Source organism: Hypanus sabinus, chromosome 3 (assembly GCF_030144855.1).
Source record: "Hypanus sabinus isolate sHypSab1 chromosome 3, sHypSab1.hap1, whole genome shotgun sequence".
In the NCBI taxonomy this organism is placed as follows: Eukaryota; Metazoa; Chordata; class Chondrichthyes; order Myliobatiformes; family Dasyatidae; genus Hypanus; species Hypanus sabinus.
This window is the reverse complement of record NC_082708.1, coordinates 11621245-11644634: the sequence shown is the minus strand read 5'-3', so window position 1 is coordinate 11644634 and position 23390 is coordinate 11621245. Positions and strand designations below refer to the sequence as shown.

Below are 23390 nucleotides of genomic sequence, written 5' to 3'. Positions count from 1 at the left end.
ACATTTAGTAATGCTTCAAACGCAACAGGTGCTTCGCTAAGGTTTCCAAGTTACACAACTACAAAACTAAGCATTCAACAAATACTTAGCTAAGTGTGTCTGTGCACCCTCTTAATTCTACAGCGTTCTTTCCCAGTGATTCCTCAGAACTTATTGCAACCTCAGAGTGGAGAGCAGTCACTGGAGACAAGGGAAAACCAGCCAGTCTCTCTCACATGAGCTATTCTTATACCCCCGAGGCTCTAGGAACCGAGCACCGGTGTCATGGCACACAAGGCAACCAATGGGAAAGAGCTGCTACATCTCTTGAACAGGCCAATCAACATCCAACGTGGCGGCAGCAGCTTTCATAGTATAAACAATATTATAGTGATTTAAGGTGTTTACAATGCAGTGCAGTGAGGGGTGTAATAGAGAATGGGGTGCATGGGGTGCAGTAATTGGAATGGTTGATCTGATTAACTGTGTGGATGCAGAAACTTTTAAAATCACATGAAGTTAACGGAGATCTGTTAGAGGTATACAAAATTTTGAGAGGTGAATGTAAGACTTTTTCTCCACTGAGGTAGGGTTAGATGAGAAATAGAGGTGATGAGTTAAAGGTGAAAGGTGAAATATTTAAGGCGAACATGAGAGGGAGCTTCTTCACTCAAAGGATGAGGTGAGCGTGGAAGGAGCTTGCTGGGTTGGTAGTGTTCATAATATCCTTTGAACATTGTTCTCTCTTTCACAGGCACTGCTGTATGGAAAGCCCACTTCTTCACACCTAACTTCAACCCAGAGGGAGCACAGGGTTGCTTTGACACACATATCTGCATGTGCGACAGACAATTTGTCAGCTATCATGACCCACCTTTACTCTATGATCTACTGAGAGACCCATCAGAGATGTCACCTGTGACGCCTGCCTCTGAACCACGCTACCACCAGATCTTAAAGGTGATGTTGGCAGCGGTGGAGGACCACCACAGGTCAGTGACAGCTGTCCCCAACCAGTTGTCTCTCAACAACGTACTGTGGAAGCCATGGTTACAGCCTTGCTGTAGTACTTTGTGGCAGAGCTGTCGGTGTAGCAGCGAGAGAGGCAACGGACCACCAGTGGATTCTGACTCTTCCCTATCCGATGCCTGACCAGACTGTAATCTAGATCTATAAGAAGCAGGCGATGATGTGGTGGCCTTCCTTCACCTTCCATTCTTGGAATTCTTCTTGGACTTCCTTTGCTTTGTTCTCTTACTTTCTCTTCTTCCTTCCTCCATTCCACCCCTCCTTTCTCCCCTCACCCCTGTACTCTCCTCTCTAAACCCCTTCCCTTCCCCCTCTCTGTCTGACCCCTCCTCACCTCTCTTCCCCCTCTGTTGAATATTTAATACTTCAGTAACATTTGAGTAATCTTGTAAATATATTGTTTCAATAAGCATTCTTTGGTGTTTATATCATTCATTATGGTTATCGTAAAAATATTCATGAATTGCATACATCATCACACTACTACAGGATACATGTGGGTCGCGCTTAAAATAAACAAAGTTGGATTCATATTTCAGACTCCCATGTCTTACTTTGAAATATCTAATGTTTTGAAGTTACAAAGGTGTTAAAACGAACCCGAGATGGCTACCAACCTGTTGAAATGCAGCGAGATGTTAGAGTTTAAAAAAGCACAGCAAGCAGTGGTCAAGTTTTTTTAAAAAGCGCAGCACATGTTCTTCAGAAGGGAAGACACAATCAACTTTATAAAACAGGCAGAAAATGGAAGAATTCATGGGTTCATAAACACTGAATACTTAAGTGATAATAATCATAAAAAAGAGTAGAAGTCACTGGCTATATCAGGAAGATTGACACGTTTGATTGAACCAGAGATAACAGGATTTTATATACTGAATGGAAAGAGCAATATTTTGAAACAAATTAACAGCCAATGAGAAAAAAAGTACCAATTTTGCTGAGCACATTGGATTTAAGGGTATGCAAGACCATCAGATATAGGAGCAGAATTAGGCCATTTGTATGTGTCCTACTTTGTTACATTTTCTGCAACTTTCACCTTTAAATCTGCAATGGTCTGATGAATCTGAGCCCCTGTCACAACAGTAACACCATTTGTTCAGACGAGTTGGTTTCTGTTTAGAGGTTGCAATTTTGTTCATGCTCACGTTCATTCTTGACAACTCAAGTTGTGTCTCTGTTTGCTGTTTTCATTGCTACAGCAACTTCAACTGCTCTTTTAAATATGAGTTGCACTGCAGTTAGGAGCCATTTTTGAATGCTTTCTTGTAAGATTCCACAGACTGAATGATCTCTCAGTGCATCAATAAGCCTATCATTGAACTGACAATGTTCAACCTCTTCACAAGAAAATCTGTGGATATCAGAAATCCAAGCAACACACACAAAATATTGGAGGAACTCAGCAGGCCAGGCAGAAGAGACAACATTTTGGGCAAAGACCCTTCTTCAGGACTCAGGACAGTCCCAATGAAGGGTCTTGGCCTGGAATGTCAACTGTTCTCTTAATCTCTTTAATTCAGCCATGTACACTGAAATGGACTTCCCTTTCTTTTGATTTCATGAATGAAACCTAAAGTGTTCTGCGATCAACAATGGTTTTGGTTCTAAGAGTTAACAGATTACTTTCATCATATCAGGAAAGATCATTTCTGCTAGTTTGGTTGGAGCAGTTAAACTTTGAAGCAAAAGCCTGTGTTCATCCCCCTCAAAAAATAGGTATATCACTTTGGATACTGTTGGGGGAGATTGACCTAACAGAGGTGATGCACCATCAATAACTCTCTGAGACGTGAGGCGAGATATAGGCTTTTATTCACTGGAAGAAAGAACAAGCAGTAATTGACCACCATGCTACATCCTGGAGACTGAGGGCAGGGCCCAGGCCCCAGTCGCCTTTATACTGGGGTCTGTGGGAGGAGCCACAGGAGCAGTCAGCTGGGGGGGGGGGGGGGGGGGGGCGTGTCCAGACAGGTATACATAGTTCACCACAAGAGGAAAATCACTGTCAGGTCTCTGACACTGAGTCTGGCTCTGCGACTCAGATGGGGGGGGGGGGGTGGAGAGGAGGTGAGCTGTGGTGATAGGGAATTTGTTAGGGGAACAGAAAGGAGGTTCTATGGGCAAGAATGAGATTCCAAGATGCAATGGTGCCTCCTGGGTATCTGACCGGGACACCTCTAATGGAGTCCTCAGCATTCTCACATGGGAGGGTGAACGGCCAGATGCTGTGGTCCATGTAGGTACCAATCACAAGGTTCTGCAAAGGAAAGTCAGGAGTTAGGTACTAAGTTCAAGGGCAAGACCGCCAGGGTTGTGATCTTGGGATTGCTACCCATGCCACGTACTAGTGAGGCCAGAACTGGAAGAATGTGCAGTTTAACATGTGGCTAAGGAGTTGGTGTAGGAGGGAGGCCATAAGATTTTTGTATCTTTGGGCTCTCTTCAGAGACATAAAGTATGAAAGAGAAGCAAAAGTGGATATTAGACCACTGGAAAACAGTGCAGGAAAGGCCACAAAAGGACTTGAATTAGGACAACAGGCAAAGAAATGGCAGATGGAATACAATGTCAGGAAGTGTATGGTCATGCACTTTGGTAGAAGAAATGAAAGGGTTAACTATTTTCTAAATGGAGAAAAAATATGAAAAACTGAGGCACAAAGGGACTTGCAAGTCCTTGTGCAGGATTCTCTGAAGGTTAATTTGCAGGTAAGGAAAGCAAATGCGATGTTAGCATTAATTTCAAGTGGACTAGAATATAAAAGCAAGGATGTAATGTTGAGATTTATAAAGCACCTATGAGGCTTCACTTGGAGTATTATGAGCAGGTTTGGTCCCCTTGTCTTAGTAAGCTGTGCTAAAACTGGAGAGGGTTCAAAGGAGGTTCAGAAAAATGATTCCAGGATTGAATAGCTTGTCATGTGAAAAGCATTTGATGGCTCTGGGCCTGTATTCACTAGAATCCAGAAGAATAAGGAGTTTCCTCATTGAAACCTATCGAATGGTGAAAGGCCGCGATAGAGTGGATGTGAAAAGGATGCTTCCTATGATGGGAGTGTCTAAGACCAGAGGACACAGCTGTAGAATTGAGGGGCATCCTTTTAGAATGGAGAGGACGAGAAACTTCTTTAGCCAGAGAGTGGAGAATTTGTGGAATTCGTTGCCACAGGCACTATGGAGGTTAAGTCTTTATGCACATTTAAAACAGGTTGATAGATTCTTGACTGGTCAGGGCATAAAGGGATACGGGGAGAAGGCACAAGACTGGGGCTGAGAGGAAAATTGGATCAGCCATGATGGAATGTCAGAGCAAACTCAATGGGCCTAATGTGTGAATTCTGCTCCTATTTCTTATCGTCTTTACCCCAGCCTCCTTCCCTTCTTCCCCCCCCCCCACTACCTCATATTCTGCCCACTCTTCTTTCTCTCTCTATCGCCAGTAAGGAGAGTTAAAAGGAACTTAAGGAATTACTTTGTGGGGGTGGGGGAGCACATGAACATTATAGGCACTGCGACCTTCTCCTGCACTGTTGAAGCCTTATTAAATGTACCATTTTATTGTCATTATTCATCAGTTCTTCTCTTGCCCTTCTTTTGGGGAAACAAAAGTGACCTGCTTTTAAAAATAAGACTATTAGACATAGGTGCAGAATTAGGCCATTTGGCCCATCAAGTCTGCTTTGCCATTTCCTCATGGCTGACCTATTCTCCCTCAGCCCCAATCTACCACCTTCTCCCTGTCTCCCTTCATGCCTTGACGAATGAACGGTCTGTCAATTACTGCCTTAAATATGCCCAATGACTGGGGCTCCACAGCCGCCTGTGGCAATGAGTTCCACAGATTCTCCCTCTCTTCTGAAATCAATCATATTGCATTCTGAAGTTTGTCAAATAATCTTAAATTTGTGAGCAGCAACCAATTGGAAAGCATTGTCAACACTGGGTAACATTCTGGCTATGTACAGGAAGACATTAATAAGATTTCGCCATAGGTTTGCTATTGGCACGTTAACCATGATAGATAAATGAGACAGAGAGAGACCCTATTAGGAGAATTAAATGTCCAAATAAGACCGAGGGACTGAGTTATCTGTGGTTTTTTACACACGAACCATTACTGACACAATGTCTCAGTATCTCTCTCATTTACTCTGAGATACTGAATGTGCCTGATGATGCTTACCACACTCAGTGGCCACTTTGTTAGGTACACCTGTTCATTAACACAAATATCTAATCAGCCAAATATGTGGCAGCAACTCGATGAATAAAAGCATGTAGACAAAAGTCGCTTTGACCGTGGAATGATTGTTGGTGTCAGACGGCTTGGTAAGAACATCTCAGAAAGTGCTGATCTCCTGGGATTTTCACACACAGCAGTCTCCAGAGTTTATAGGGAATGATACAGTACTGTGACTGAAAACAACTTGTTAACGAGAGACACACGAGTGCATCTGCAGATGCTGGAAATAAATTTTAAAAACACAACTGGCAGAAAACTGGCAGAACTCAGCAGGCCAGACAGCATCTGTGGGAGGAGGTAGTGACGACGTTTCAGGCCGAAACCCTTCATCAGGAGTGAAGTAACATGGGATGGTGGAGAGGGGATAAGAAGAGGGGGGAGGGATGAAGTAGAGAGCTGGGAGGTGATAGGCTGGAGGGAAATGGGCTAGGGGAAGGTGGAGAATTATGGGAAATAAAAGAGAAAGAAAGGTAGGGCTGGGGGGAGATTATAGTGAGGGGGGAAAAGAGAAAGAGAACCAGACTAAAATAATAGATAGGGATGGGGGTAAGGGGGGCAGGGGTATCAACGGAGGTCTGTGAGTTGGATGTTCATGCCGGCAGGTAGGAGGCTACCTAGGCGGGAGATAAGGTATTGCTCCATCGACCTGCATGTGGCCTCATCTTGACGGTAGAGGAGGCCATCGGCAGACAAGTCAGAGTGGGAGTGGTCTGTGGAATTGAAGTGCGTGGCCACAGGGAGATCCCGTCACTGCTGGAGGACTGAGTGCCGGTGTTCGGCGAAACGGTCTCCCAGTCTGCGGTGGGTCTCCCCAATGTATAAATGGCCACATCGGCTGGTTGTGGGATCACGTAGGAGGTGGCGGAGGTTACGGAGGATTATACGTTGGATCTGTAGGCTGGTAGGGTGATAGGTGAGGACCAGGGGGACTCTATCCCTGGTGGGCTGGCGGGGGGGATGGGGTGAGGGCAGAGGTGTGTGAAATACGGGAGACATGATGGAGGGCAGAGTTGATAGTGGATAAAGGGAAGCCCCTTTCCTTAAAAAAGGAAGACATCTCCTTTGTCCTAGAATGAAAGGCCTCATCCTGAGAGTAGATACGGCAGAGGCAGAGGAATTGAGAGAAAGGAATAGCATTTTTGCAGGAGACAGGGTGGGAGAAGGAATAGTCTAGGTAGCTGTGGGAGTTAGTAGGTTTGTAGTAGACATCGGTGGATAGGCTGTCTCCAGAGATAGAAACAGAAAGATCTAGAAAGGGGAGGGAGGTGTCAGAAATAGACCAGGTGAATTTGAGGGTGGGGTGAAAGTTGGAGACGAAGTTAATGAAGTCGACGAGCTCAGCATGTGTGCAGGAAGCAGCACCGATGCAGTCGTCAATATAACACAAGAAAAGAGGAGGACAGATACCGGTGTAGGCTTGGAACATAGATTGCTCCACATGGCCGACAAAAAGGCAGACACAGCTAGGACCCATGCGGGTGCCCATGGCTACACCTTTAGTTTGGAGGAAGTGAGAGGAGCCAAAGGAGAAATTGTTAAGGGTGAGGACTAGTTCCACCAGGCAGAGAAAAGTGGTGGTAAAGGGTAACTGGCTGGGTCTGGAATCCAGGAAGAAACGTAGAGCTTGGAGACCTTCCTGGTGATGGATAGAGGTATATAGGGACTGGACGTTCATGGTGAAAATGAGGTGGTGGGGGCCAGGGAATTTGAAATCTTTGAAGAGATGTAAAGCATGGTCACCTGCGAGTCAACTGGGGTGATATACTGTATCCGGTGCTCCCAATGTGGCCATTTATACATTGGGGAGACCCGCCGTAGACTGGGAGACCATTTCATCGAACACCGGCGCTCAGTCCTCCAGCAGTGACGGGATCTCCCTGTGGCCACACACTTCAATTCCACAGACCACTCCCACTCCACTATGTCTGTCCATGGCCTCCTCTACCGTCAAGATGAGGCCACACGCAGGTCGATGGAGCAATACCTTATCTCCCGCCTAGGTAGCCTCCTACCTGCTGGCATGAACATCCAACTCACAGACCTCCGTTGATACTCCTGCCCCCTCCCTTACCCCATCCCTATCTATTATTGTAGTCTGGTTCTCTTTGTCTTTTTCCCCCCTCACTATAATCTCCCACCAGCCCTACCTTTCTTTCTCTTTTATTTCCCATAATTCTCCACCTTCCCCCCAGCCCATTTCCCTCCAGCCTATCACCTCCCAGCTCTCCACTTCATCCCTCCCCCCACTTCTTATCCCCTCTCCACCATCCCATGTTACTTCACTCCTGATGAAGGGTTTCAGCCCGAAACGTCGTCACTACCTCCTCGCATAGATGCTGTCTGGCTTGCTGAGTTCTGCCAGCATTTTGTGTTTTTTGTTAATGAGAGAGGTCAGAGGAGAAGGGCCAGACTGGTAGATGACAGTAGCTGGAATAACCACACATTACAACAGTGGTGTGCAGAAGAGCATCTCTGAATGCACAACACATAGAGCCTTGAAGCAGAGGGGCAATGGCAGCAGGAGACCACAAACATACACTCAGTGGCCACTTAACTAAGTACAGGAGTTTGCTAATAAGGTAGCCACAGAGTGTAATTGCACGGTGCTTTATTAATTACAGAAGGCAACTTGTTTTATCATATTGGTAAGCAGTTTGGCCTTCATAAATCGTAAAAGTATGCAGACATGGTCAAGAGGTTCAGTTGTTGTTCAGACCAAACATCAGAATGGGGAACAACAATGTATTGAGTTCAGGAGTTGGGATGGAATGTTGAAGTTGTTTAAGACATTGGTGAGGCCTAATTTGCAGTAATGTGTGCAGTTTTGTCACCTGCTGTACCTACAGGAAAGATGCCAATCAAATTGAAAGAGTGCAGAGAAAATTTACAAGATGTTGCTAGGACTTGAGGACCAGTGTTACAGAAAAGGTTGAAAAGATTATTACTTTATTCTCTGGAGTGTTGGACAATGGGGGGAGATATACAAAATTGAGGGTAGAGATAGGGTAAATGCAAGCAGACTTTTTCTTCTGAGGTTGGGTGAAATTAGAACTAAAGGTCATGGGTTAAAGGTGAATGGTGAACTGTTTCAGGGGGCACCAGGGGAAATGTCTGCATTTGGAGAGTGGTGAGAGTGTGGGACAAGCTGTCAGCACAACTGGTGGAAGTGAGTTCAATTTCAACATTCAAGAGAAATTTCAATAGGTACATGGATGAGAGGGACAAGTTACAGTTGCAGGTCGATGGGACTAGGCAGATTCATTGAGCAACACAGACAAGATGAAGGGTCTGTACTGTGTTAGGATGTTCTATGATACTATGAATCAAACTGCAGGTCTGGAAAAAAAGCAGGAAGTTCTAGGAACAGTTATCAGATCTGGCAGCATCGCTGGAGAAACGTTCCATATCAATGATCCCTCATCACAGTCGACGAAGGATCGTTGCCTTGAAACATTAGCTTTTTGCTCTCTGCACTTGCAACTAACAAAAATAGTTAAACCTTGTTCTGCCAGCACAAGGTCCGTCACCCTCCATTCCCTGCATATTCATGTGTAGATCAAAGAGCTTCCTGAATCTGCTTTCGTCATCATTCGTCAGCACACGTCAGGTAGCCTGACCACTCATGTCGAGTGTGATGTTCTCCTAACCCAGGGGTCCCCAACCTGGGGTCCATAGAGCCCTTGCTTACTGCTGTTTGTCCATGGCATAAAAAAACATTTTCCAACCCCTGTCCTAAAGAGATTGTTCCCTGTGACTTTGTGGGGAGGCTGATACACTGGCAGCCACCACACGGTCCTTGACGGGTCAGAGTCAGGGTCCAATGGCATGGACATCTGGAGACCCTTCACTGCTACAGCCTCCCTCCACCTTCACTGCCATCGTGATATGTCATCATCTTCTGCCATCTCCACTCTGAGGTCTTGGTTTGGATCGCTCTTTGTCTGAAACTCCCCTGTTAGCCTGATCATCGTGGGGGGCCTTGCCAGGAGCGAATGCCCGGTTGTGCATTGGTCTCAGGACCTCACAAGCCTCTCCATCGCAACAAGGTAATGCTCCTTGGAGAAGGCATGCCAAGTACACACCACTCTCTGCGTAAAAGCAAAATTTGCTCCACACATCTCCTTTGAAATCCCCCTCCACCACACTAATTCATAATAATATATAATTTTATTTTTATTTATTTCATTTAGAAATACAGCATTAAAGGAGGCCCAGTGAGCCATACTGCCCAGCAACTCATCGATTTAGCTCTATCCTAATCACAGGACAATTTACAATGATCAATTAACTGACTAACTGGTACGTTTTTGGACTGTGGGAGGGAACCAGAACACCTGGATGAAGCCCACACACACATAGGAAAGAACATACAAACTTACTTACAGAGGATGCCAGAATTGAACTCCAAATGCCAGAACACCCTGAGTTGTAACAGCCCCACACTAACCGCTATGCCACCATAGTGCCCATTTGACTCTCTGAGAAAGATACCGTCTTTCCACTGTGCCTCTCATAATCTGATGAACTTTTATCAAGTCTCTCCTCGGCCTCCACGGCTCAAGAGAAAACCTAATTTTGATCACAGAGGTTGCAGCTCAGAAACAGGCACTTCAGTCCTAGTTCCATCGTCCCACACCTGGACCATAGCTCTCCATACTCCTCTTATCCATGTACCTCTCTTAAATGTTGTGTTGAAGAAGTATAAAACATTGTGTCAGGAGACTGAGATTCTCTTGGATTCTCCTGGACTCAATCTCTCCAGGAGTTTTGCTGTGTGAATAAGGACTTTCACCTTTCCCAGTTGCAGCTTCTGCGTGGCTCAGTTTGGGTCAATCATAAAGTACATTTCAGGCCGAAACCCTTCATTGGGACAGTTAGGGATCCCCATCACCCAGGTCCTGTCTTGTCTCGTTGCTACCGTCAAGAAGGAGTTTCAGAAGCCTGGAGACACACACAATGTTTCAGGAACAGCTTCTTCCCCTCTGCCAGCTGATTTCTGAATGGACATTTGAACGCATGATGATGTCTGGCCTGCTGTGTTCCACCAGCATTTTGTGTGTGTTGTTTGAATTTCCAGCACCTGCAGATTTCCTCGTGTTCATTCTTATATATGTTCTGATGAAAGGTCTCAGACATAGACATTGACTGTTTTTTCTTTCCATAAAGTTTTCTCCAGCATTTTGAGCATGTTGCTTTGGATTTCCAATATCTGAGGAATCTCGTGTGTTTATGACCCTGAGAAGTCGACTGTTTATTCCCCTCCATTGAAGCTGCCTGATTTGCTGTAGTCTTCTAGAATTTTGCATGTGTTGCCCAGGTCCGGAAAAGGTCGATGAAGATGAGGGTGGTGAGTGTGTGGGAAATGGGAAGTGACATCCAAAAGAAAAATTTGATTTGAAGTTGACTTTGCAAGTGAGGTGGATACCATCAACAAATACACATTCTAATGAGTGAATGGTCTTCGATGCAATGAGCTAAAATCCTCAGCATGAACGATACACCAGAGACCAAAGTGATTAATGTTTGCATCTTGAGCACTTCCGAAACTTGAAGAAGATTGCTGGGAAGAAACGCTGGAAACCAGCTCTCCTCGGTTTGCTGTGTTTACAGATTATAATGAGTCAGCGACATCCCATCACTCACAGCCCATGAGTGCTTTAAAAATTCATCACTTTGCTGAACAGATTTCTTGCTGAGGCTGCTGCTTCTCACTGAGGTCAGATAGAAATAACATAACTGCCCGGTCAGGGCTGCAGAGATGAACTTCCAACGGTGAAGGCATTGGTCTTATATCTGTTTGTCTTCTCTGTCAAAGTCCGATTGAATCATAGTCAGTTCACCTCCCGCCGCAACTCAGCTCCTCAGTTCCCACCAAAATTAATGATCTGCATGGGCTGCACGTCCGTTTTCCAGTCATGCTAGTCACACAGTATTGTGGCCACTTTATTAGGTACACCTTTACACCTGCTCGTTAATGCAAATATCTAAACGGCCAATCATGTGGCAGCGACTAAATGTATAAACACATGCAGACATGGTCAAGTGGTTCAGACCAAACATCGGAATTGGGAGGAATGTGATCTCAGTGACTCTGACCGTGGGGTGACAGGGTGGTTTGAGTATCTCAGGAACTGCTGATCTCCTGGGATTTTCACGTGTGACAGTCTCTGGAGTTTAGGGAATGGTGCAAAAAACAAAAAAAAAAAAATCCAGTGAGGAGTAGGACTAACCGAAAGGAAAGATAGTAAGAGATTTGAAAGTAGTGGGGGGAGGGGGAAATGCGAAATGATAGGAGAAGACCGGAGGGGGTGGGATGAAGCTGAGAGCTGGAAAGGTGATTGGCGAAAGTGATACAGAGCTGGAGAGGGGAAAGGATCATGGGACGGGAGGCCTCAGGAGAAAGAAGGGTGGGGGGGAGCACCAGAGGGAGATGGAGAACAGGCAAACAACTAAATATGTCAGGGATGGGGTAAGAAGGGGAAGAGGGGCATTAACGGAATGAGTATCTCTGAATACACGTAACGTGAAACCTTGAAGTGGATGGGCTACAGCAGCAGAAGATCATCAACATATGTGTAGTGGCCAGTTTATTAGGTACAGGATAAATAAAGGGTCCATGAACGTCTCTGCAAGGTTATTGCTAAGGACAAGTATTTCTTACAGTACTTTAAAGCCAGTTCTGAAAACCTAATAAAGTGCTCTTCTGTGAAGGACTTAGTATCCACACAGCTTAGAACATTGTAAACAGAACAAGTGCTACACCTGTCCTTACACTTCCTCCCTCACCACCATTCAGGGCCCCAGACAGTCTTTCCAGGTGAGGCGACACTTCACCTGTGAGTCGGCTGCTGTGGTATACTGTGTCCGGTGCTCCCAGTGTGGCCTTTTATATATTGGTGAGACCCAACGCAGACTGGGAGACCGTTTCACGGAACACCTATGCTCGGTCCGCCAGAAAAAGCAGGATCTCCCAATGGCCACACGTTTTAATTAAAATTCCCATTCCCATTCTGATATGTCTATCTATGGCTTCCTCTACTGTCAAAAGGAATCCAAACTCAGGTTGGAGGAACAACACCTTATATACCAGCTGGGTAGCCTCCAACCTGATGGCATGAACATTGACTTCTCTAATTTCCGTTAATGCCCCTCCTCCCCTTCTTACCCCATCACTGACATATTTAGTTGTTTGCCTGTTCTCCATCTCCCTCTGGTGCTTCCCACTTCTTTCTCCCGAGGTCTCCCGTCCCATGATCCTCTCCCTTCTCCAGCTCTGTATCACTTTCGCCAATCACCTTTCCAGCTCTTAGCTTCATCCCACCCCTTTCCGGTCTTTTCTTATCATTTCGCATTTCCCCCTCCCCCCTCTACTTTCAAATCTCTTACTATCTTTCCTTTCGGTTAGTCCTGACGAAGGGTCTTGGCCTGAAACGTCGACAGCGCTTCTCCCTATAGATGCTGCCTGGCCTGCTGTGTTCCACCAGCATTTTGTGTGTGTTGTTGTTTGAATTTCCAGCATCTGCAGATTTCCTCGTGTTTGCAGCTTAGAACATTGATTCCTTAAGGTTGTCATAGCTATGAGTGATAGTGGGGAAAAGTTCCCACTACCTATTAAATGCTTCCAATGGCTTACGTCTCAAATAGCCTCTGACGACCAAGTCCAGCTCCTGGCCTTCACGTGTGGCTTAGCTGCTGAGCCCAGCGGAACCGTTTCTACTGACAGGAGAAGGGGCATTGTGGACTCCTTAGAGCCAGTCGCTTCAGGCAAATGGGGCTCGTCAGTCGATCCAGGAGATGGAAAACTGATCTGAAACCTCTGCTGCCTTGCAGCTAAACCCACTCATGGGGAGGCTTTGGGGGCAGCCCTGGGGGAAAATCCAGAGCTGGAGTCCCTAAGGCAGTCCTACGTTGAGTTCGATGCTGACTGACAACTCCTGTGACGCCGCTGCTGCCAAACCATATAGGCCTCAGCCGTTCCTTTGGATGGAGAGGGGGAGCCTGCTGCATGCCAACAGCTTGCTCCTCATATTGTACTGCCCCGGCTTGCGTAGACAGCTAGGACGCAACGTCCATGGTCAACCCAGATCATCAGAGAACCCACCTGCCGTCCTGGTACCATTCTGTGCTACCATCTATTTGATTTAACTTCACCGCCAGCGTGTGTTTCCTGCAGGGAGAGATACTCGAAGACAGCCAACAAAAACGAATTGTCTACACAGAAGAGATATTGCAATGTAAATTGTAAAGAGAACAAACTGTCCCAAGGTAACATTATATGTAATTCAACCACAGTTTTCAGCTTCCGTAACCTCGTAAAGTACTTGCTTATCAATTGAAATTGCAAATTAAACTAATTTATCAGAAAAGTTTGCCATATAAAAATGTTACTATTAATTCCTTTCAGAGTTTTTGTTTTCCTTATTTTTTTTCAGACAGAAGGCAAATTCCACTGGGACTGCTCCACTAACTGGCAGTTCTTCAGTTCTTCACTGAGGTGCCAGGCCTGGTTCAAGTGATAACCATCAAACTGAATCACTCCACCACTGACAGCCACGACTTCAGTTGCTGAAGCGCTAAGTCCTGGAATTCATACACAAAATACCGGAGGAACGCAGGTGTGTCAGGTAGCCAGAGGCCTGATGTTTGTGAGCTGGAAGCCCAGTGTCTGAGAGATTGCTGGACTGGGTTGGGGGCTGTAGCTTGTAGGCCCGGATGCAGCTTGTCCCGTGGTTGGAGGCCTTTCCGTGTGTGGGAGTGGGTGGTGGATGGGTGGGAGGGAGGAAAGGTGGCTGCTTTGCTGTTGAGATGTATCTTTTGCATTAACAAGGATTTGCCGAGGGCAGCCCGCCACACAGTTCAGCGTCAACGTAGCTCGCCCACAATGCTCGCAGAACACGCGATCAACCACAACAGAACAACACCAGAACAAGCTGCTTACTTCCCTTCTACCCACCTACCCATCCACACACACAGACACTGTCCTCTAACCCCACGACAGGCCTCCAGCCTCCACTGGACTTGGACTTGCAGACATCAGCTTTTCAACTTCCCCAGTGGGCTCAAAGAGACTCACAGGCCTAAGCATGGTTATCAGGCCTGGACTTCCAAATAGGTAAGGCCGAGAACTATATGGTCCCAGTGCAGGCAAAATGGACAAGGGATAGCCAGTGGATGTAGTGTACCTGGACTTCCAGAAAGCTTTTGATAAAGTCCCACATAGGAGATTAGTGGGCAAAATTAGGGCACATGGTATTGGGGGCAGAGTACTGACATGGGTTGAAAATTGGCTGGCTGACAGGAAACAAGGAGTAGTGATTAACAGGTCCCTTTCAGAATGGCAGGCTGTGACCAGTGGGGTACCGCAAGGTTCGGTGCTGGGACCGCAGCTGTTTACAATTAATGACATTAGTGACTTAGATGAAGGGATTAAAAGTAACGTTAGCTAATTTGCTGATGACACAAAGCTGGGTGGCAGTGTGAAATGTCAGGAAGATGTTATGAGAATGCAGGGTGACTTGGACAGGTTGGGTGAGTGGGCAAATGTATGGCAGATGCAGTTTAATATGGATAAATGTGAGGTTATCCACTTTGGTGGCAAGAACAGGAAGGCAGATTACTATCTAAATGGGGTCAAGTTAGGAAAAGGGGAAGCACAACGAGATCTAAGTGTTCTTGTACATCAGTCAATGAAAGCAAGCATGCAGGTACAGCAGGCAGTGAAGAAAGCTAATGGCATGCTGGCCTTTATAACAAGAGGAATTGAGTATAGGAGTAAAGAGGTCCTTCTACAGCTGCACAGGGCCCTGGTGAGACCCCACCTGGAGTATTGTGTGCAGTTTTGGTCTCCAAATTTGAGGAGGGACATTCTTGCTATTGAAGGAGTGCAGCGTAGGTTCACAAGGTTAATTCCTGGAATGGAGAGACTGTCATATATTGAAAGATTGGAGCGACTGGGCTTGTATACACTGGAATTTAGAAGGATGAGGGGATCTGATTGAGACATATAAGCTTATTAAGGGATTGGACACGCTGGAGGCAGGAACCATGTTCCCGCTGATGGGTGAGTCTAGAACTAGAGGCCACAGTTTAAGAATAAGGGGTAGGCCATTTAGAACAGAGATGCGGAAAAACTTTTTCACCCAGAGAGTGGTGGATATGTGGAATGCTCTGCCCCAGAAGGCAATGGAGGCCAAGTCTCTGGATGCATTCAAGAGAGAGTTAGATAGAGCTCTTATAGATAGCGGAGTCAAGGGATATGGAGAGAGGGCAGGAACGGGGTACTGATTGTGTATGATCAGCCATGATAGTGAATGGCGGTTCTGGCTAGAAGGGCCAAATGGTCTACTCCTGCATCTATTGTCTATTGTAAAAAGATTAGGTGTAGATGGGCAGATGGGTCAGAATGGATGTGATGGCTCGAATGGCCTACTTCTGTGCTGTAAGCTATAACCATGGATCTGAGAAAACAGAAATTGGTGGCTGTGTGGAAAGGCCTGTCAGGATGGTGGTAGAGGTACGGGGTTTATTATTGTCACTTGAACATAGAACATAAAACAGTACAGCACAGGCCCTTCAACCCACAATGTGATGCCAAACGTTTAAGCTACTCTAAGAGCAATCCAACACTCCCCACCACACAGCCGTCCATCCCCAGTGAGAGCAGGACGGACCCTGGAAGACATTCCCCACTCCAACCATCTCCAGTGAGATTTGGGCAGACATTCCCCACCCCCACATTAACCTATCCTCAGGGAGAGTGGGACAGATCCAGTCAGACATTCCTCACAGCCGCCCTAATCATCAGCAGTAGTTGTGGGACGCACCCAGGGAGGTATTCTCCACCCCAATCTCGCCTTCCCCAGTGAGAGTGGGACAAACCCAGGCAGGCATTCCCCGCCCTGACCATCCGCAGTGAGAATTGGGTAGATGCAGGCAGGCATTCCTCACCCTCACCCTGACCATCCCCAGTGAGAGAGGGACAGACCCAGACAGATAGACCACCGCCGAATTGAAAATCTGATCACTTACTGTGATTGGTTATCATTCTCTGCTCTGCAATCAGGCCCATGTCCTGTATTCCATCTGCAGGCCTCAGGTACCCGAGTAATTGAGTTCATGTATCGCAGATTTATATTCCTGCCAGTTAGTGGCATAGTGACATCAACACTGGACCTCAAGACAGGTGGTCCTGAGTTCAAACCCAGCTGGCTCCCAACCTGGGCGGCAGCAATATCTGCGCGGAAGAGAGGCCTGGCATTCTACTTCCACATCTTGCTATGAAAACCCTATGGACCCCATGGTCCATAAGATCATGAAGAGTCGCACTTGACTTAATGACTGAACAACAAACAAATGGAGATATAGCATGATCTGTATTCCATACTCAGGAAGGTACAAAAATGATTGGAAATCTTGCTCATATATTCATGAAGCAAATCTCTATATGAACCAGGTCCATGGGTCAGTTTCTGCAAGGTCTGGACCTGTATTGCAGTGCAAAGCTGAATCCTGTATTCCCACATGCAGGGTGAACTGATTGTTCTCTACCCGAAGCAGGCTGGACCCACGTCTGAGTGGGTATGATAAAATGGGGTGTTGCCGAAGGTTTAGGCTGGTAGGAGATCTACAAACCATAATCAGTCTAAGTATCAGAAAAGAACACAAATCAGAATAAAACTCATACAGACATTGAGGTCGGGGGTCAAATAGAATGAGACCGTCTCTCCCCATGAAGAGCAAAATGGGCACAACTTCATCCGGGCATCAGTGAAAGTCATGGCACAAGCAAGCACGCGACATGCTGGGGAACTCCAGACTGTTTTGTAAACAGACATGTAGACCTTGGTCCCATTTATGAGACAATGAAGGCAAAATTCCAGACCACAACGCACAAAGTTCATCACACAGCCAACCAATCCTCCCCACGTCAAAGGCGAGTTTCCAGAATGACAACCAATCAGTTGGTTGATAAGTGCACAAAGCCCAAGCATTCGGGGACACACCGCAGTCGACAGTGTGCTGGTGATGTCTCCTTGAATGGTGAATTGCCAGGACTGGAAAATAGCTCAACCCAACCATCAACCATTACTTCCATCAAATAGGGTCATCAAACAACAGTCCATAAAGATAGTCAACCATAAAGTGAGAACAAAATGAGCTAACTTGTCCATATGGACGAGGGAGCCATAATAAAACAGGGGAGTTGGAAAGGCAGAAAGGCAGCTACAAAACATTGGGGTAGAGAAATATTGTCATAGACACAGAGTTATAGAGCACTACAGCTCAGAAACAATCTCTTCAGCCCATCTGCTCCTTGGAAACTATTATTCTGCCCACTCCCACTGGTGCTCACCTGGACAATAGGCTTCCACACCCCTCCCACCCATGTACTCCACTTATTGAAATTTCCCACAGTTCAACCCACACCCACCATTTCTACTGGCAGCTCGTTCCACACTCCCAATACCCTCTGAGTGAAGAAGTTCCCTCTCAGATTCCTCTTCAAGATTTCACCCTCCACCCTAAAGCTTTGATCTCTAGTTCTAGTCTCGTCCAACCCCGGTGGAAAAAGGTCTGCTTGTAACATTATGTTTGTAGTATAGGTCTATCAAATCGCCCTCATTCTCCTAACTCCAGGGAATTAAAGTCCTAGCCTATTCAATCTTATCTTATAACTCCAGACCTGAGGTCTGGAAAATTCCTTGTAAGTCTTCTTTATATTCTTTCAACCTTACTTACATCTTTCCTGTAGATGTGTGCATGAACTGCACAAAATACTCCATATTAGGCCTCACCAATATCTTATACAACTTCAACGTAACATCCCATCTCCTGTACTCAGTACTATGATTTATGAAGGTCAATGTGCCAAAAGCTTTCTTTACAATCCTATCTACCTGTACTGCCACTTTCAATGGGTATTCCCAAGTTCTGTTTGTTCCTCAATGTGTAAGACCTACCCTGGTTGGTCCTACCAAAGTGCAACATCTCACATTTGTCTGCATTAAATTCCATTTCCCATTTTTCAGCCCATTTTTCCAGCTGATGCAGATCCCTCTGCAAGCCATGATAGCCTTCCTTGCTGCCTGCTACACCCCCAAGCTTGGTGTCATCTGCAAACTTGCTGATCCATTTAGCCACATTATCATCCAGATCATCGATATAGGTGACAAACAAAAATGGACTAAGCACCGTTCCTTGCGGCACATCACTAGTCACAGACCTCCAGTCAGAGAGGCAACCCTCTACCACCACCTTCTGGCTTTTCCTGCAAAGCCAATGTCGGGTCCAAATTACTATCTCATCTCATCAGTGACTGAATCTTCTTAACCAATCTCACATGCGCGACCTTGTCAAATGCCTTGCTGAAGTCATGTAGACAACATTCACTTCCTTGCTTTCATCCACTTTCCTGGAAACCTCCTTGAAAACTCTGTAAGATTGATTAGACACGACCTACCATGCACAAAGCTATTATGACTATCTCTAATCTGTGCCTGTCTATCCAAATACTCATAGATCCAGTTCCTTAGAATACCTTTCAAAAACTTTCCCACTACTGATATCAGGCTGGTTATAATTTTCTGTTTTATTAAAAAGCCTTTCTCAAACAGCAGAACAACATTAGCTATCTTCCAGTCCTCTGGCACCTCTCCTGTCACTAAGGATGACTTACATAGCTTTGCTAGGGCCCCGGCAATTTCTGCACTTGCCTCCCAGAGGGTCCAAGGGAACACATTAGAAGGCCCTGGGGATTTATCCACCATGATTTGCCTTCAGAAAGCAAAAAGCTCCATGACTTCACTGCTGCTTTCCCTCACTTCAAAATACTTTGTCTATCTCCCAAGTAAATAAAGATGCAAAAAAGATCCATTAAAGATCTCCCCCATCTCTTTTGACTCCACACTCTGATCTTCCAGAGGACCAACTTTGACCCTGCTGTGCTTTTCCTCTCAACGTATCTGTAGAATCCCTTAGGATTCTCCTTCACCTTGTCTGCTGGGGCAATTTCATGCCTTCTTTTAGCCCTCCTGATTTCTTGCTTAAGAGTTCTCTTGCATTTCTTCAACTTCATAAGCACCTCACTTGTTCCTACCTTCCTGGTCCAATCAACACTTGCCAGATTCCTTCTGATGCCATCAACATTGGCCTTTCTCCAACTTAGAATCTCAACCTGAAGACCTTTTACCATATTTACTTTGAAACTAATGGCATTATGACCACCAAATGCAAGGTGTTCCACTACATTAACTTATGTTTCTTACAACAATCTACAATCTCTCGTCAAATTTGTCCCTCTAAATCCTGCAGACTATTGAGTGGTCTATAATATAGCCCCATTAATGTGGTCATATCTTTCTTATTCCTCATTTCCCTCCACAAAGCCTCACTAGACGAGTTCTTAAGACTGGGCTGACTGAACACTGTTGTAATATTTTCCCCAACTAGTAACTCCACCCCTCCCCCTTTAATGCCTCCTACTCTGTCACATCAAAAACAACAGAACCCCGGAATATAAAGCTGCCAGTCCTGTCCCTCCTGCAAACAAGTCTCACTAATGGCTACAATATCATAAATCCATGTGTCGATCCATGCCCTGAGCTCATCTGCCTTTCCTACAACATTTCTTGCATTGCAATATATGAAACATAAGAGCATTAGTCCTGCAAACACGAGGAAATCTGCAGATGCTGGACATTCAAACAACACACACAATATGCTGGTGGAACACAGCAGGCCAGACATCATCTACAGGGAGAAGCACTATCGACATTTCGGGCCGAGACGTTGACAGTGCTTCTCCCCATAGATGTTGCCTGGCCTGTTGTGTTCCACCAGCACTTTGTGAGCATAAGTCCTGCCATGCTCAACCTTTTGCTTCCTGACTTTGTCTGAGGTCGTGACAACATCTGTATCCACAACCTCTCCACTATCTGTTCTGGCACTCTGGTTCCCATCCCCCTGAAACTCTAGTTTAGCCCCCTCCCCAGTGCAGTGCAAGCAAACCTTCCCACTAGGATATTAGTCCCTCTCCAGTTTAGGTGCAAACTGTCTCTTAGAACATAGAACAGTACAGTCCAGGAACAGGCCCTTCGGCCCACAATATTGTGCTGAACCAGTTACAAAGCAAATCAAAAACACCCAAACAACAATCCCTCCTCCACCATGTCCATATCTCTTCAACCTCCTTGTTTCCAGTCGCCTTTCCAAACGTCTCTTAAAAACCTATAATGTATTTCCTCTACCACCAGACCAGGCAACGAATTCCAGGCATCCATGACTCTGAGTAAAAAACTTACCCCTCACAACCCCTTTGAGCCTACCCCCTCTCACCTTCAATGCATACCCTCCAGTATTTGCAATTTCAACCCTGGGAAATAGATACTCTGGGCACTCTATCTATACCTCTAATGATCTTATAACCCTCTATCAGACCTCCCCTCAGCCTCTGAGGCTCCAGAGAAAACAACCCAAGTTTTCCAGTCTCTCATGGTTGCACATGCCTTCTAAACCAGGTAACATCCTCTGCTGCATCTTCTCCAGTACATGCAATACTCCAGATGTGGCCTAACCAGAGTTTTATAAAGTTGCAACAGAACCTCCTAACTTTGAGCTCAATGCCTCGACTAATAAAAGCAAGCATTCAATAAGCTTACTTAACCACTTTATTGACCTGTGTAGCCAATTTCAAGGAGCTATCGACTTGGACCCCGAGATCTCTCTGCTCAGCAACACTGTTAAGGATCTTGCCCAGTCTCCTTGCATTTGCGCTACAGAAGAGCAACACCACACATTGATCTGGGTTAAACACCATCTGCCATTTCTCAGCCTATATCTGCAACTGATCTATATCATGCTGTATTCTTTGCCAGTCTTCTACACTATCCACAACTCTACTAATCTTGGTATCATCCGCAAATTTACCAACCCATCGATTTACATTTTCATCCAGGTCTTCTATACATCTCAAAGAGCAGAGGTCCCAGCACAGATTCCTGTGGAAATCTGCTAATTACAGACCTCCAGCTTGATTAAATCCCTTCAACCACTACTCCTTGTCTTCAATGTACAAGCCAATCCACCACGGATCTCATGCATTTTAACCTTCTAGATTAATCCTCCATGAAGGACTTTGTCAAATTTCTTACTAAATTCCATGTAAACGCTCATCAATGTCTCTTATCACCTTGTCAAAAAACACAATCAAGTTGGTAAGACACAACTCGCCATGCACAAAGCCCTACTGGCTCTCCCTAAGTAGACCACTAGTCTCCAAATGCTCATGTATACTATCCCTAAGTATTTTCTCCAGCAATTTCCCTACAACTGACATGAGACTCACTGATCTATAGTTCCCAGGATTTTCCTTTGTTCCCTTCTTAAACCGAGCTACAACATTAGCTACTCACTAGTCCTCCAGGACCTCACCTGTGCCTAGAGAGGACATAAAGTTACTAGTCAAGGGCCAGTAATCTCATCTCTTGCTTCCTTCAATATCCTGGGGGAAAGATCCCATCAGGCCCTGGGACATCCACCTTAATACTCCTTAGGAGGCTCAACACTTCCTCCTCTTTGACTTCTAAATGTCTTAACATATTTATACACTCAGTAGTGATCTCCTGGTTCTCGATGTCCTTCACCTGGATAAATACTGAAGCAAAATATACATTAAGTACCTCACCCACATTCTCTGCATCCAGGCAAATGTTCCTGCCTTTATCCTTGAGTGGCCCCACCCTCTCCCAAGGTATCCTCTTGTTTTTGATAATATGTATAGAATGCCTTGGGATTCACCTTAATCCTACTTGGCAAATACTTTTCATGACCCTGCCCCCGTCTTTCCTAACTCCCTTTGTTAGTTCTTTTCTAGCTTCTTTATACTCCTCACGTGCTTCTGAAGATTTATATACTTTTCCTTTTTCTTCTTGACTGAATTCATCACTTCTCTGGTCATCCAGTCTTTATCTTTCCATCCCCATTCTTCCTTCTAACAGGAACATACCTTTCCTGTACTCTGTGTAAATGATCTTTAAACACTCTCTACATGTCTGATGTGGTCTTGCCAAAGAAAAAGTGTTACCAATTAACGTTTCTTAGTTACTGCTTAATGCCCTCGTAATTTGCCCGACTCCAATTTAAAACTCTCCCACAAGGACCTTTGCCTATAGCTATCCTGAAAGAAAGGCAGTTGTGGTCACTGTCCCCTAACTGTTCATCGACTGAGATATCAATCACCCCCCAGACTCATTACCCAACACCAGGTCCAGTACGGCCCCTCCTTTCATTGGACTGTTCACATACTGATTTATGAAACTTTTCCTGGATACACTTAACGAATGCAGCCCCATCTAAAACCCCTTACACTAAGAAGGTCCCAGTTTATAATAGGGAAGTTGAGATCCCCATGACAACAACCCTACTTTCTTTTACCCATTTCCTTAATCTGATTACATATCTGTCCCTCTGTGTGATTGCAACTTTCCTGTTCCTGAGTTCCATTCAAATGGACTCAGTGTCCGATCCCTCCATTATGTCTCCTCTGAGTGCAGCTGTGATATTGTCCCTGATTAGCAGTGCAACTCCACCCCCTCTTTTACCTCCTCCTTTATCTTTTCGAAAACTTTGAAAACCTGGTACATTCCTGTCCCTCTCTCAAACAAGTTTCAATAATGACTACAACATCATAGTTCCATGTGCTGATCCACGCTCTAAGTTCATCACTCTTACCCATAATACTCCTAGTATTAAAATATACACATTTCAAACTATCTGACCTATCATTTCAAATTTGCCTTTTAATACTTTCCCTGATATCTATTTCCCAGTCCAGTCCTTCACTTAATGACCTGCACCCCGGTTCCCAGTCCCCTGCACAACTAAACTCCCCTGAGTAGCATCAGCAAACCTCTCGGGCAGGATATTGGTTTCCCTCCAGTTCAGGTGCAACCCGTCCTTCCCTTACATTTCACCCCTTCCCTGGAAAAGGTTCCAATGTTTCAAGAACTTAAAACCTACCAATTCATACCTGCTGTCATCCCTTTCCCACCCTCACTAGCCTGTGGCACAGGTGTAATCCAGAGATTACAACCTTGCCCTCTCTTCATCCTCTTTCCTATCTCTATCTACTCATTGTG

The 23390-nt window shown here is 45.5% G+C and overlaps 1 protein-coding gene across 1 annotated transcript in view; it reads left to right on the top strand.

The window, feature by feature from the left end:
• Positions 1-1541, top strand: part of LOC132391052 (steryl-sulfatase-like) — an 85480-nt gene extending 83939 nt beyond the window's left edge. The window contains exon 10 of the mRNA XM_059963746.1: positions 734-1541. Within this exon, the coding sequence (XP_059819729.1) occupies positions 734-1131 (398 nt within the window). The 3' untranslated portion in view covers positions 1132-1541. The remainder of the gene's footprint in view (positions 1-733) is intronic.
• Positions 1542-23390: the final 21849 nt, after the last annotated feature.